Source organism: Petromyzon marinus, chromosome 14 (assembly GCF_048934315.1).
Source record: "Petromyzon marinus isolate PM22_M1 ecotype Great Lakes invasive population chromosome 14, UKy_Petmar_22M1.pri1.0, whole genome shotgun sequence".
In the NCBI taxonomy this organism is placed as follows: Eukaryota; Metazoa; Chordata; class Hyperoartia; order Petromyzontiformes; family Petromyzontidae; genus Petromyzon; species Petromyzon marinus.
In genome coordinates, this window is record NC_133680.1 from 4,530,795 (window position 1) to 4,543,298 (window position 12,504).

At 48.7% G+C, this 12,504-nt stretch overlaps 1 protein-coding gene across 1 annotated transcript; it reads left to right on the plus strand.

The window, feature by feature from the left end:
* The first annotated feature begins 1,333 nt into the window (after positions 1 to 1,333).
* Positions 1,334 to 8,856, plus strand: LOC116942405 (toxin MIT1). The gene is made up of 3 exons (XM_032954293.2): positions 1,334 to 1,761; positions 4,988 to 5,113; positions 7,862 to 8,856. Exons 1-3 carry the CDS (start codon positions 1,687 to 1,689, stop codon positions 7,997 to 7,999), a joined length of 339 nt encoding a protein of 112 aa, XP_032810184.1. The 5' UTR covers positions 1,334 to 1,686; the 3' UTR covers positions 8,000 to 8,856.
* Positions 8,857 to 12,504: the final 3,648 nt, after the last annotated feature.

Below are 12,504 nucleotides of genomic sequence, written 5' to 3' on the forward strand. Positions count from 1 at the left end.
TTTAATAAATGTTTTCTCCCACAACATCAGAGTGCAGCGGCACATTAAATACACACTACAATGACAATAGTTTTAAGCGATTTGAAGCATGTTTTATTTTGGGGGGGGGGGGGGATAGAGCTTTGTGACGTCATATTTGTGACCCCGTGTGACAAGGGGGGGGTCAAAAAATCATCAAAAATCGCGCGACGTCATTTATGGACGACCCCTAAGCCGAGTTTTATTAACAGCCATCATTATAATCACCATTAGTCTTGATCTATCCACGGGTGGATGAAGGCTTCCCACAAAACCGTCGCCATCACGATTCTTGCGTGCAATAATAAGCTTGCTCCTTCCTACGCACTTGCCGATCTTATCGCTCCATCTCCTCGGTGTATGAACGTTGTCGCGCGTTGCTTCCCACCCCCTTCAACCCGCACTGGGCAGCGTGGTGAAGTATGGTCACACAACCCTCCCCCTCCCTCCGCATGACACCAAAACGGGTTCAAGAGGGCTCTCAAACGGGCAGTGTATTGACAAAGGTGGCGAGATGTTAACTTCCTCGCTTGATATACAGGATGTCGTGGGTTCGATCCCGACCCTGATGCCTATTGTGTATTTGTAGTTTGAATGTTCTCCCCGTGGTCGCGTGGGTTTTTCTCCGGGTTTTCCTTCCACATTAAAAAACACGTGCGCGTGGAGCATTTGGCTGCTAATAAAGTATTAAAGCTTTCGTGACTGCATAAAATTACCCATTGTTTTTTTTCGGTAAAGTCACGTGTGTAGAAATACAATAAAATTATATTAAAGCAAAAAAAAGAATCACGACGTTTCGATCACAACGCAAGCGATCTTCACCAGGTGTCAAGAACAAATCACGGAGGTAAATACAACAAAACTATGAGAGACAAGAATTCAACAAACCTGTATTTCTACATACGTGACTTTACCGAAAAAACCAATGAGCATTTGGCTGCTGTCGTAAATGTCCGCATGATAAGCCACTTCGTTGAGCTTTCATTTGTGGCCAGGTCGCTTCTGAAAAAGAGCCATATAGCTCAGTGGGCTTACCTGGTTAAGAAAAATAGTGTTTTCAAAACGGTTGTGCTTCTTCATATTTACTATGGAGAAAGACCATTGCCCGAAACGTCGTCCATTACATATTTCTCTGAAAGCCACCGAGTGCTGCTGTATTGACTTATATATGTTGAGTATTGGTGTTGTTGTTGTTGTGAGTGATGCTGCCATCAGCAGCAGCAGCATCACCAAATAATTAGCTTTAATTGTTACTGCGACTGCTGTATCGTTATCATGTTTCTTGAGCAGTGAGACACAGAGGGGCAGCAAAAACGCAAGTAGCCCGTGTAGAGCGAGCAGTGGTGATGCATTATTCATACACACGGCGGCTGTCATCCCTATTGGAGACTAGAGATGAAAGCGGCGTGGGAAGGCATCCACTCATTTGCTCATTGCATTGCGCCGTGGTGGTGATGATGATGATGATAAAATATAAGAGGTGAGTTTTTGGAAGGAGGTAAAAATTGTGTGTCCGGTGTCTTGGGGAGAGAGAGTGAGAGTGTGCGTGCGTGCGTGCATCAGTAAATTACCAGGGTACAAATATACAGTATATATCGACTGTACGTGTACTGTTATATATTAAGACACAATTTTCCTTGTCAAGGATCAAGCGGTTGTTTTGCAACGATGAAAGTTACGCTCATATTTGTGTCCCTGTTATGCACCCTCTGCTTTATGACTGACGGTGCTGTCATCACTGGGGTAAGTTTCTTACTCTTGCTCTTCATGATAATGACACGTGCTTGTTGCATGCAGGAAATGGGGAGCGGTGACGAATGTCTGAACTTGCCCTGGGTCTCTCCTAGATCGACTCAGTCTTAAATGCGTACCTGAACCGCATCAGGCCACCGGGAGTGATGATGGCCATCGTGTGCTATACCGGCCTTCATAGGTGCTCGCTAACAGCACTTGCCCCAACTGTCTCTTAAAGGATATGTGGTAGATCTATGACTTTGTTTGCATTGAGTATTCACTTCGATGTGCGTGCATGTAACTCCACCGTCTGAAATATCAAACCCTTTAAATATGCAGCTGCTGCATTGATTCTCACTTGAACCTTTGCACTCTCTTACAACAACGTCTAAATAATTTAGAACCAAAGGATAGTTTTTTTTTCTACCACAAACAACTTGGTTCTCTTTATCTACCGGCCACCGGATTTGCTGCTTCCACCATGGTGCGTGTAACCGCATTATGGTGATGTCATTTACTTTATAAATACAGTGAGCCATCGTAAATACATTCCTTGTAAAGCACGCCGCCGCCGCGTTACAGTGTCATTCCACGTGCTGTAGCGCTCCGCTCAGACGCGCACTTAAATACAAGTAGTTCGTTGTCCAGCGCTCAGGAGCCACGTTATAGCGGTACGCGTTCCGCGTTATAACGGGGTGCTTTCCAACGGGCGCGTTCCTCCTTGTAACGGCCGCGTTTTGCGTTGTGCGAAAATGTTCCCGAATGGAAGGACCGCGTTATAGCGAAAACACGCCGTGTGAACACGCGTTAATCGAGGACTTACCGTACCCACAAGTCGTAGATTTAAATAGTCCGGTATTTTTAAAAGAGAGACACTATTTTAATCACTGTAACCTTTAGACTGAAGCTAGTTCCTTTGTCACTATCAATACAGAGGGACCCGCAGTGGTCATAGTTCATTCTGGAAGTGTTTGCTGAGAAATTATCGTCAAACTTATCTGCGTTCAGATATCACTCGCCAATGTTAGCCGTGGGCCAGTAACCAAACTCGGGTCCCTAGGTTCATGGCGCAGTGCGCCACCCGTTCCCCAGTCCACCACCGCTGAGCAGCCTTGCGAAAGTAATGGTCAAACAACCCCTCTATGAAGCGACACGGAGCCGACAGGCCTTCTTCGTCCAGCAGTGGATTCACAAAAACGCTGGAACATTATGTTTATTATTATTTGGTCTATATCTAATTCAAGCGGTCGCGACCTTATGCGCACTTCACAATTTACAATGTTGCGTGTTGAGAGTTCAGCTTAGGTTTAGAGAATGCTGCATCATGCACAGCACTTCACAACCACGGAACAATATCGCCTCTCTTCTTCCATCCGATAACTACTCCCTCACAATTATATTCCTGCATTAACCTCGATTCATCGTTTGGAAAATCTAAACGTCTATTTGTTTTTATAATTGCATTCGAAATTAGTCCTCTTGTTTAGATTGCCGATTTGTGAAAATATAATTACCATTACAAATTTTGCATTATATCACGTACAATGTTAAGGGTTTATTGTTGAAATGTAAATGTTTTGCAACAGCTGTGTTGCACTGCCTGCTTTATATTAGTGGCATTTCTAACCAAGTCTCCCAAGTTTCAATGGGTCTCACCTGGTAATTAATAAACGAGTCTTTTCTCTCTGAGCACCTTAGCTTCTGGATACACTAGTGGGCTTCTCGGTGTGTCTTAGGCTGCTGAGTGCACTCTATGTTTTGGCGGCTGGGTGTGCCACGTGTCAGAGATAACCGGGTGTCGCGTCTACTGTTGCTGGATGTAACGAGTACTGTGTACAAATTATGTTGAGTATATTACGTGTTGGCTTTTCTGAGAATTGCCATGTGCTGGGAATTGCGTGTCCTATATGTCACCAGCTGGCTGTGCAGGTGTACTGGGTCTACAATTTCTGGGTGCTCGGTGTGCAGTGTGTTGCCTGCTGACAGTGATGGTTGCACTGGCTGCTATCTGGTGTCAGTGTATTGGGTGCGTTACGCATTGAACATTGGCTGCTGGGTATGTTATGTTATCAGCTGCTGAGTGTGCCGAGTGTGCCTTGTTAGATGTTGGTGAGTATGTCATCTGCTCAGTGTTACTCTGTGGTGGCAGCTGGGTATGCTAGGTGCAGGGCGCTGGGTGTGCTATGTTTCCTGTTGGGGCAGGACGCTGGGTGTGCTTTGCGTTGGCTGCTGGGTGTGCGGGTAAACTGGGTGTCAGGTGTGTTCAATGCTGGATACTGGGTGTGCTGGGTACAGATATATATACACTGGAGGCGCTGTGATGGATCGTTGTGTATTGTGTGAGAAATCATTGGTGCTGTGGGTGGATTGACTACCGGGTCTGTTGTGTGCTGGGTGTACTATCTGCTGGGTGTGTGCAGGTCGACTCAGCCTCAAATGAGTACCTTGTGCCGTGTGTAAAAACATCGCCACTTGGGAGACGAAAACGGCCGGGCGTGGTGCTGGCCACCCACCCCCTCGTGTGCCATGACGGACCCTTCATAGGTGCTACTCGCTAACAGCACTTTCCCTAACAGTCTGTTAAGGCTACACGAGCCGGGCGGGGGAATATTTGCCTTTGGTTGAATTACAGGAGGTTGTGGGTTCTATCCCGACCCTGACACCGGTGGTATATTTGGAGTCGACGTGGCTCTCTCCCCGTGCCCCCGTGGATTTTTCTCCGGGTCCTCCGGGTTTTTCCTCCACATTTAGAAACATGCATTTCGAGTATTTGGCTGCGATAACATCCACACGATAAGCCACTTCGTTGAGCTTTCATTTTATTCTGAAAAAGAGCTATATAACCCAGTGGGCCTTACTTGGTAAGATAAAAAATATATACTTTAGTATACTGTACATTTTAGGTGCTACTCGCTAATGGCACTTGCCCCAACAGTCTGTTACGGCTATACGGTGGGTGATCTTTGTCTTTGCTGTGGGGCTGGCTGAGCTGGCTGGCGGGATTGGTGGTTTATGGGCCATCCATTTAGTCCGTACGCATGGAGGGGGGAGTGGGGTGTTAACCCAAATGCGTCCGCTTGCAACGTATGGGGGGTCTCCTGACAATGTACGTACGCATGGATTAAATATCGGCCGTTCTATAGGATTCGGGGAGGGGGGGGGGTGTACGGACTTAAATGTATGTCCCCTTATGCTACGCGCTGCGTGCCTGTCGCGCGCGTGCTGTGTGGTGCAGGCGTGCGAGAGAGACTCGCAGTGTCCCGCTGGGACGTGCTGTGCAGCCAGCCTGTGGCTGCGGGGACTTCGCACGTGCACGCCGCTGGGGGGCAGGCAGGACCTGTGCCACCCGTACAGCCACAAGGTGACGATACTCAACCTCCCCCACCACCGTGGCCACCCACCCATCCCTGCTCTCGCTAGCTCCGTCACGTATTCGCACTCATTTGCATTTTGTTCCGACCCTCCCCACTGCCATCACACCTTGTGAAAGACCACCGAATCTACTGCGCAAACCGTGGCAGATGCGGATACCCTGATGCACAACATGCCAAATTAAGTGTGCGACTTGTGGTCATCCGGAACAGACCGTACAACGTATAAGGACGCAATGCCCGATCCGCAAATACGAAGGAGACATCAACAGCGATGCACTCCACTGCTCCTGACGCGGTTGTCTGGCTTGGCCACCTGGGTGTGAAATTGTCGTTGTTGTTCTGCATCTTACATCAGCCATACGAAAGCTCATCATCATCATCACTGTCGTACACAAAGATCTCCCAAATAGCATTTTTATAGACTTTTTGGGGCAAGTGCTGTTAGCGAGCACCTATTAAGGCCGGCATGGAACACGAGGAAGTGGGTGCCCTAACCGGCTACCCCACGCCCAGATTGCCATTATAATTATCATCACCATAAAATCACTGTCATTATTACGACCTTCATGTGGTGCAATTCGCGTTATGGGATGCAATTAGCATGAATGACGCGAAATAAAAAGAAAGTATTATATTTTTTATCATTACTGCCACATTTCTTCGACAAATATACAAATGTATAGGGGGGCCTAAGCCTTCAGAAAGGAATGGAGGGGGGGACGGGGTGAGGGGTTTGGCCCCCTCTGGCCCCCCAATGCAGCGGGACTGCCCGCATGCACAGCTCAGTATTGAAAAGCAATTCTAACACTTTCTGTAAGTGACGAGGCATTCATCAGACAGGAGAGCGTCAGGGTAATCGTGCACACAGGTGGTGGTTTCCAGACCATTGCCTCGGTCCTCCCATCATCCAGAGCATGTCACAGCAGTCGGCAGTGATGGATATACTTGCACTGATGATTCCTAAACAAGGGTGAAACCAGCGGAGTCGCCTCATTACTTTTCCCCCCGTGTAGCCCCCAAACTCTGGAACTCTACCTCCTCCGAGATGTCTTGCAAGACATTTTTGTTTAAAGCTGGTCTTCAAACGTATTTAAAATTTTCGCGAATTCGGCAAAATGGGTTATTATTTTTGTTGTCCGTGTCATAGTTTTTCGTTTCACGAGTTATTTTTTATGCCGAGTGCCTGCTTCTGTCCTGAACAGTGCTTTGAGGTCTGCAATGCAAGGGGATTCATGTATCGAACATTATTGCTGCTGTCAAAATGGGAACACTTTTTGTTACTATTTGTGGTCTAAATGTATATGCGGCTTGATGATATCATATGCCACACCAGGCATGATCATATTTTCGGCTGTAAATAAACTATCTGTTGTGGTGTCGTATTATATTTACTTGCACTGCTCAGCTCCTGAACATATTGACATCAACCTGGATATAATTGCATCATTAAGCAGGACCCTCTTGAAAAGAGTTAAGACTCAATGACTCTTTCCTGGGTAAAATAAAGGCCATTATTATTTCTATTTACTGCATAGTCCATTATACTTTTCTCGGCCAATTACCCCTGTCATATTTCAACTACAATTTTTCTAAATCACATATTCATGCGATGAAGTTAACATATGAAATACATCATAAGCACAAATTGCTAAATTCTCACCGCTTTCGTCATTAAACACCGCCTTGTAACAGGGGAAAAACTCCGCATGTAAGGCAGGGTTAATGATGAGGGTGGTTTTTTTTAATTTATTTTCTTTTTACAGCACTGCTAACGCGGCTTCCCGATTTTTTATTTAGATTATAGCGTTAATTAGAGCATTCATATAAACAATATTGCTTAACACAGCTCTTTCCAGCTCAGGCCAATTTGTCTCATATATATAACAAAAAATGTTTCCCTGTCAACAACCCTATAGCCTCGTAAAAGGGGTTAGGTGTTCGCGAACACCTGGAAGCCTTTTCCACGCGAACGCCTTTTGATAATTTCACGTGGGATGCGATGATGAGAGTTTTTTTAATCTTGATTTCATTTTAAGAACGTCAAGTATCCCTTGCCCCTGAAAGTACTGCAAACAGATACGATCAATTTAACACCCTTTCGAGACCAATATTATTCATACGTGTTTTTGGGTTAGATCGCGGAAATATAAATGTGTCGTCAACCCACCACCATCCGACACAGCCAATTAGTAAGGTTTGTCACGTGAACAAAAACTCTGGCAGACCGCCTGATGAAGCTGGTTGTAATCGCCAGCGAAACGTCGTACTCAAATTGCAATTCTTATATGTTTACTCTCCATCATACCGATGTACTGAAGTAGTGACTAACTGTCACGTTTCATATTTACGCGATCCAATCCCAAAAAAGTCTACCATTAATATAATGGCAAATAAACTCAAGTTCACTTTACCAATCAATCTGGGAGATCGTTGAACTTCTTTCGCACCGCACACAGCCATCGGTGCTGACCTGAGTTTCGGGCGGCCCGGGGGGGGGGGGTGTAAGGACAACAACAACGACGAAGTAAAATACCAAAAGTCAGACGCTTCGACATTTGGTGAATTCTCACGACGACACACCCCCGGGGCTGGAAACACGGGAGCATGTGCCACGCAACGGGAGGCCCGCACACACCACGGGAAATGTCTGTTGCCTGCCTTTCCTCCGCAAAGTCAGGTGACATGACGATGTTGCTGCTGCAACTTTGCGACGTCGCTTTCCGTGAGCGTCGCAGGTGCCGTACTGGGGCCGACGCCGGCACTACGTGTGTCCCTGCCTGCCGAGCCTCGCGTGCGTCCGCTCTCCGCCGGTGACCGGCCGCCACCGCTGCTCCTCCAGCTTCAGCATCATCGAGGGCCTCATCTACAACTGACGAAGCGTCGACCGTGGCGCGACTTAGCGGACAGCGGCTTGCGCAGCGCACGAACGCCACAGAGCACTTCACTATGACCGACATCGCCAGCCATCGCCTTTGCGACGGCTGATCATGAACCACTCAACTACATATGTTACATCTACGGCTCAGTTGTCAATCCACCGCTGGATGAGAGGCTCCCCACACCATACGCGCCGTGACAATGCACGTAGGTACAATGTTGAACTTCTTTCGCACCGCGCGTAGCCGACCGTGCTGCTCGGAGTTGCGGGGGTTAGGACAACAGAACTGAACACGCAGAAAAGCAGTTCAGTTGTCCATACTTCACCATCGCTGGTCAGCGGAGGGTTTGGCGAAGGAGGGGGAGCAGAGGAGCACATCTAGCGCAACACACGAAATTTATTTTACTTCTCTGCCCTCCGCTGCCCAAAACATAAAACCCTGCAGACTATAACACCGGTTATGCGTGGCGGTCGCCCATCCAAGGCACTGGATCGTGGCTCAAAAGACCTGCTGAGCTTGTAAGAACTGATGAGATCAGGTGTATTGTGAGTGATTTAATCGTGTGCCCTCCAAATGTTCAATATTTATGAAGCCCTACATGAGCAAAGCACGCCACACTGGCTCATTATGCGACTAAGCAATGAACGGAGTCGGTACAAGGGTCCGGTCATGTGCAGTTCAGTCACCTGTCGAGTCCATACAGGTTTATAGTCAAATGGTGAAGTGGAAACTAAAATATAAAGCCATTTAAAGCCTCATTGTTAGCCCTGGTCTATATATACATTTATATGCACGGTGCGTTTGCGTGTATGCGGTAATCGTGGAGCGAATTATATAAGCATTGCCGCTGCTTTACGATGTCGAGTATTTGCTGCCAGTGGTGTGGTTGTTGTGGGACTCAACACTTCGCAAGTGCGATCACCTTCCAAGGCGTCATCGCCTGTCACAAGGCGTTGATGCCATCGCACCTCAACGCCAACTCTCTCCAACCCTCCCGCCTGATTCCGCAGCCGCTGCCCCATTGGCGACCTTCGAGATCAGGCCTCTCCCAGCCTCCCACCGCCCGCTCTGAGGTGTCCCACCCCCCGCCTCGGTCGCCGGACTGAGGCCACTCCGATGCTACGGCCGTCTCTGTGTCGGCCCTCCTCGATCCTGGACATGCTCCACCCAGCACAACCTTTTCTGTTGTTGTTGCTTAATGCTATCGAAAGGCTTATCTCCGATGTTGTCATTCGGGACTTTCCGCATTGCTTACTGCTGTATAACAGTAAACAATGATGGGCGCCACGGTGGCGAGATGTTGACTACCTCGCCTGGTACGCAGGAGGTCGTGGGTTCTATCCCGACCCTGACGCCTGCTGCTGTATATTTGGAGTCTGCGTGTCTCTCGCCCCGTGCCCGCGTGGATTTTTCTCCGGGTCCTCCGGTTTTTCCCTCCATATTTAGAAACGTGCGTTTCGAGTATTTGGCTGCTATAAATTTCCACGTGATGAGCCACTTCGTTGAGCTATCATTTGTGGCCAGGTCACTTCTGAATAAGAGCTGTATAGCTCAAGTGGGCCTTACCTGGTAAAATAAAAAAAATACATTTGTAGTTTATACTGTGGTTTAGTAAATGCATGAAGGAACTACATACACATTGTATCTGAATATTCAGACATGGGTCACCCCAAACAAGGTAACGCGTCTACAGGAGGCACAAGTACAGCCTTTAAAAAAGAAAATCAATCCACTGTTGAATGAGTGCCTCTCCACACCGTGAGGGTTGTTTGACCATGCTTCACCACTTTGGTCAGTGCCGCGAACCTAGTTCGATTCCCGCTCACGGCCACCAACACCAGTGACGATTATCCAAAGCAGTCCTGGGCTCCCACCTAGGTCGACGCAGCCTCAAACGAGTAAGTTGTGTCTGAACGTCGCCACTGGGGAGACAAAGGCGGCAGGGGCAAGGTGGAGACCACCCCACCCCACCCTCGCGTGCGGTGCCGGCCTTCATAGGTGGATCTCGCTCACGGAACTTGCCCCAACAGTCTGTTAAGGCTATACGGGAGATCTTTGTCTTTGGAGCACAGGACAGTACAAGAATCACACTGCCCTCTGCTGACGACCGCGTGGCCTCGCAGCCACCTTCTGAGTGACCCATCCGGGCCCTATCCAGCCTCAACTCTGCTTTATCTTAATCTGCCCTCCGAGCAATGAATCACCCGGAATCTTGCCACGTATATACCGTGAGCACAGCAGTAAATAAATGTTTCCTTGAACCCATTTAATAGGTTGAAGGGTACTTTGCATGCATTACCGATGTGCTTGTAAATAAGACTATGACCGGAGCACGCGACCTCCTGGCATGATTTCGTTTTGCAGCGACGACGACGACCGACAAACAAAACAACAAATCTCACGCGTGCCGGAAATATTGAATTTGTGCAAATTATACACCGAGAAAGTCGCATCTGCATGCTGCGCGCAGCCTCGGGCAAGGGACACGCGTGGACGTGAATGCAGCCTCCTTGCGTCTGGAACGCAACAAAGACAAAGGTCCCATCCCCCCAGTGTAGACTCAACAGACTCTTGGGGCAAGTGCTGTGAGCGAGCAGCTATAGAGGCCGGAGCGGCATACGAGGGGATGGGTGGCCGGCAACCACGCCCGACCGACCGCATTTGTCTCAACCAGTGGCGATGTCTACACACCGCACCAGGTATAGTTACTTGAGGTCGGGTCGACGTAGGAGAGGTCAAGGACCGGTTCAGATAATCGTCACGGGTGCTGGTCATGCGCGGAAATCGAATTCGGGTGGCCAGGTTCGTAGGGCCGTGCGCTAACCACTACGATGAATGCACACCCTCCACTCCCCAAAGATCCCCCATGTAACCCTTCACAGACTTAGGACAAGTGCTGTTAGCGAGCACCTATGAAGGCCGGCACGGTACACGAGGGGGTGGGTGACCAACACCACGCCCGACCAACCAGCGGCGATGTTTTCACACCGCACCAGGTACTCATTTGGGGCTGAGTCGACATAGGGGAGGTCCAGGACCCGGTTCAGATAATCGTCACTGGTGTTGGCAGTGAGCGAGAGTCGAACTCGGGTCGCCGGGTTCGTAGGGCAGCGCAAACCCGCCCTCCACCTCCCCAGGCACAACCTGCCGATTCATCCATTCATTAATTTACCTTTGAACATGTCGATAATTCTCCACGAGCAAACGTCCGCTCGGGAACGATTACATTTGCATCAGAGCGAGCTATTCGCGTGGTTTCATATTTTTGTTTGTTTGCTTTTAAAACATATTTTAAAGAGGTGAACACGATATGCAGAATATATGCGTCGTGACCCCGTGAAGCGTGCACTCCGTGTGTGTGTACGCATACGGCTTGCCACCGGAATATAACAGTTGACAGGCTTCATATTGATCATTTCCGTGGAGGGAGCAACTCCACGATAATCCACTTTGTTGAGTTATCATTTGTGGCCAGGTAGCTTCTGTAAAACAGGTCAATAGCTCAGTGGGCTTTACCTGGTAAGATTTAAAAAAAAACAATAGTTTAGTTTAATTTGTATATATTTTTAAGTGGGTTGTTTACCTTTCCTATACTTTGCTATCCTATCGTGTTTTTGTATTGTCTGTTGTTTTAACGATATGACCCGCCCCGCCTGGACATCTATGAAAAATAGCTTTATATAGCTCATGGGATACTTCCAGTATAAATATTCTGATTGGAAAGCCGCATTGAGTCTCAAGACTATTTTTCAAGAGGGTCTTGCCGTGTGTTCGCAGTCGGCAACGATGCCCGCTGTGCGTAATCCCAATTGAGTAATTTGTGGGGTTTGTATTTTGGTTGTCTCGGTGTGCCAGCACACACTGGGCCTATACTCTTCGAAGCACACGGCGGGTTAATGTCACGGTTAATATAACCCGCAGTGATAACCAGGGCGCCCGGTGGATTCAAACCTTGAACCTCAGCCACAGGCCGCAATACCGCTTGGCGAAGGGGGTCGCCATCCAAAATAACAAGAAGGGCCATTTTTCGAATTCGGTAAAAAAAACCCTCATTATTTCAAGAGTCGCAACACACCACGTGGTGAATACGAGACGGTGATGGTTCCTTAATCAATAACGGCACGAAGCCTATACCAATACCCGGCATTCGCCACCAAGTGACGGTGACGTCACCAAGGCGTCTGTGCCAGGCCAGGTGCACTTAAGAGGCCACGTGAAGTGTCGACGGCTCGCTGACAGGAGGTCTCGGGATAGACCCAGGTGCCATGGGTCGGCTGACTGAGATTACCGGTAGATGCACCAGCTGTAACCCCCCCCCCTACTGTGCCAACTTGCTCAATTTTAGACGCCCGACGCTCCGCTCGTTGTTGTGAGCGTCGCTCGTGTGCCCTCCCGTTTATGCTGGAGGGCGACTGCCTCCGAGAACTGGCCAGCGAGCCACTTAAAGAGCCGCACGCGGCTCCGTAGCCGCGGGTTGCCGACCCCTGCGCGATGTCGAG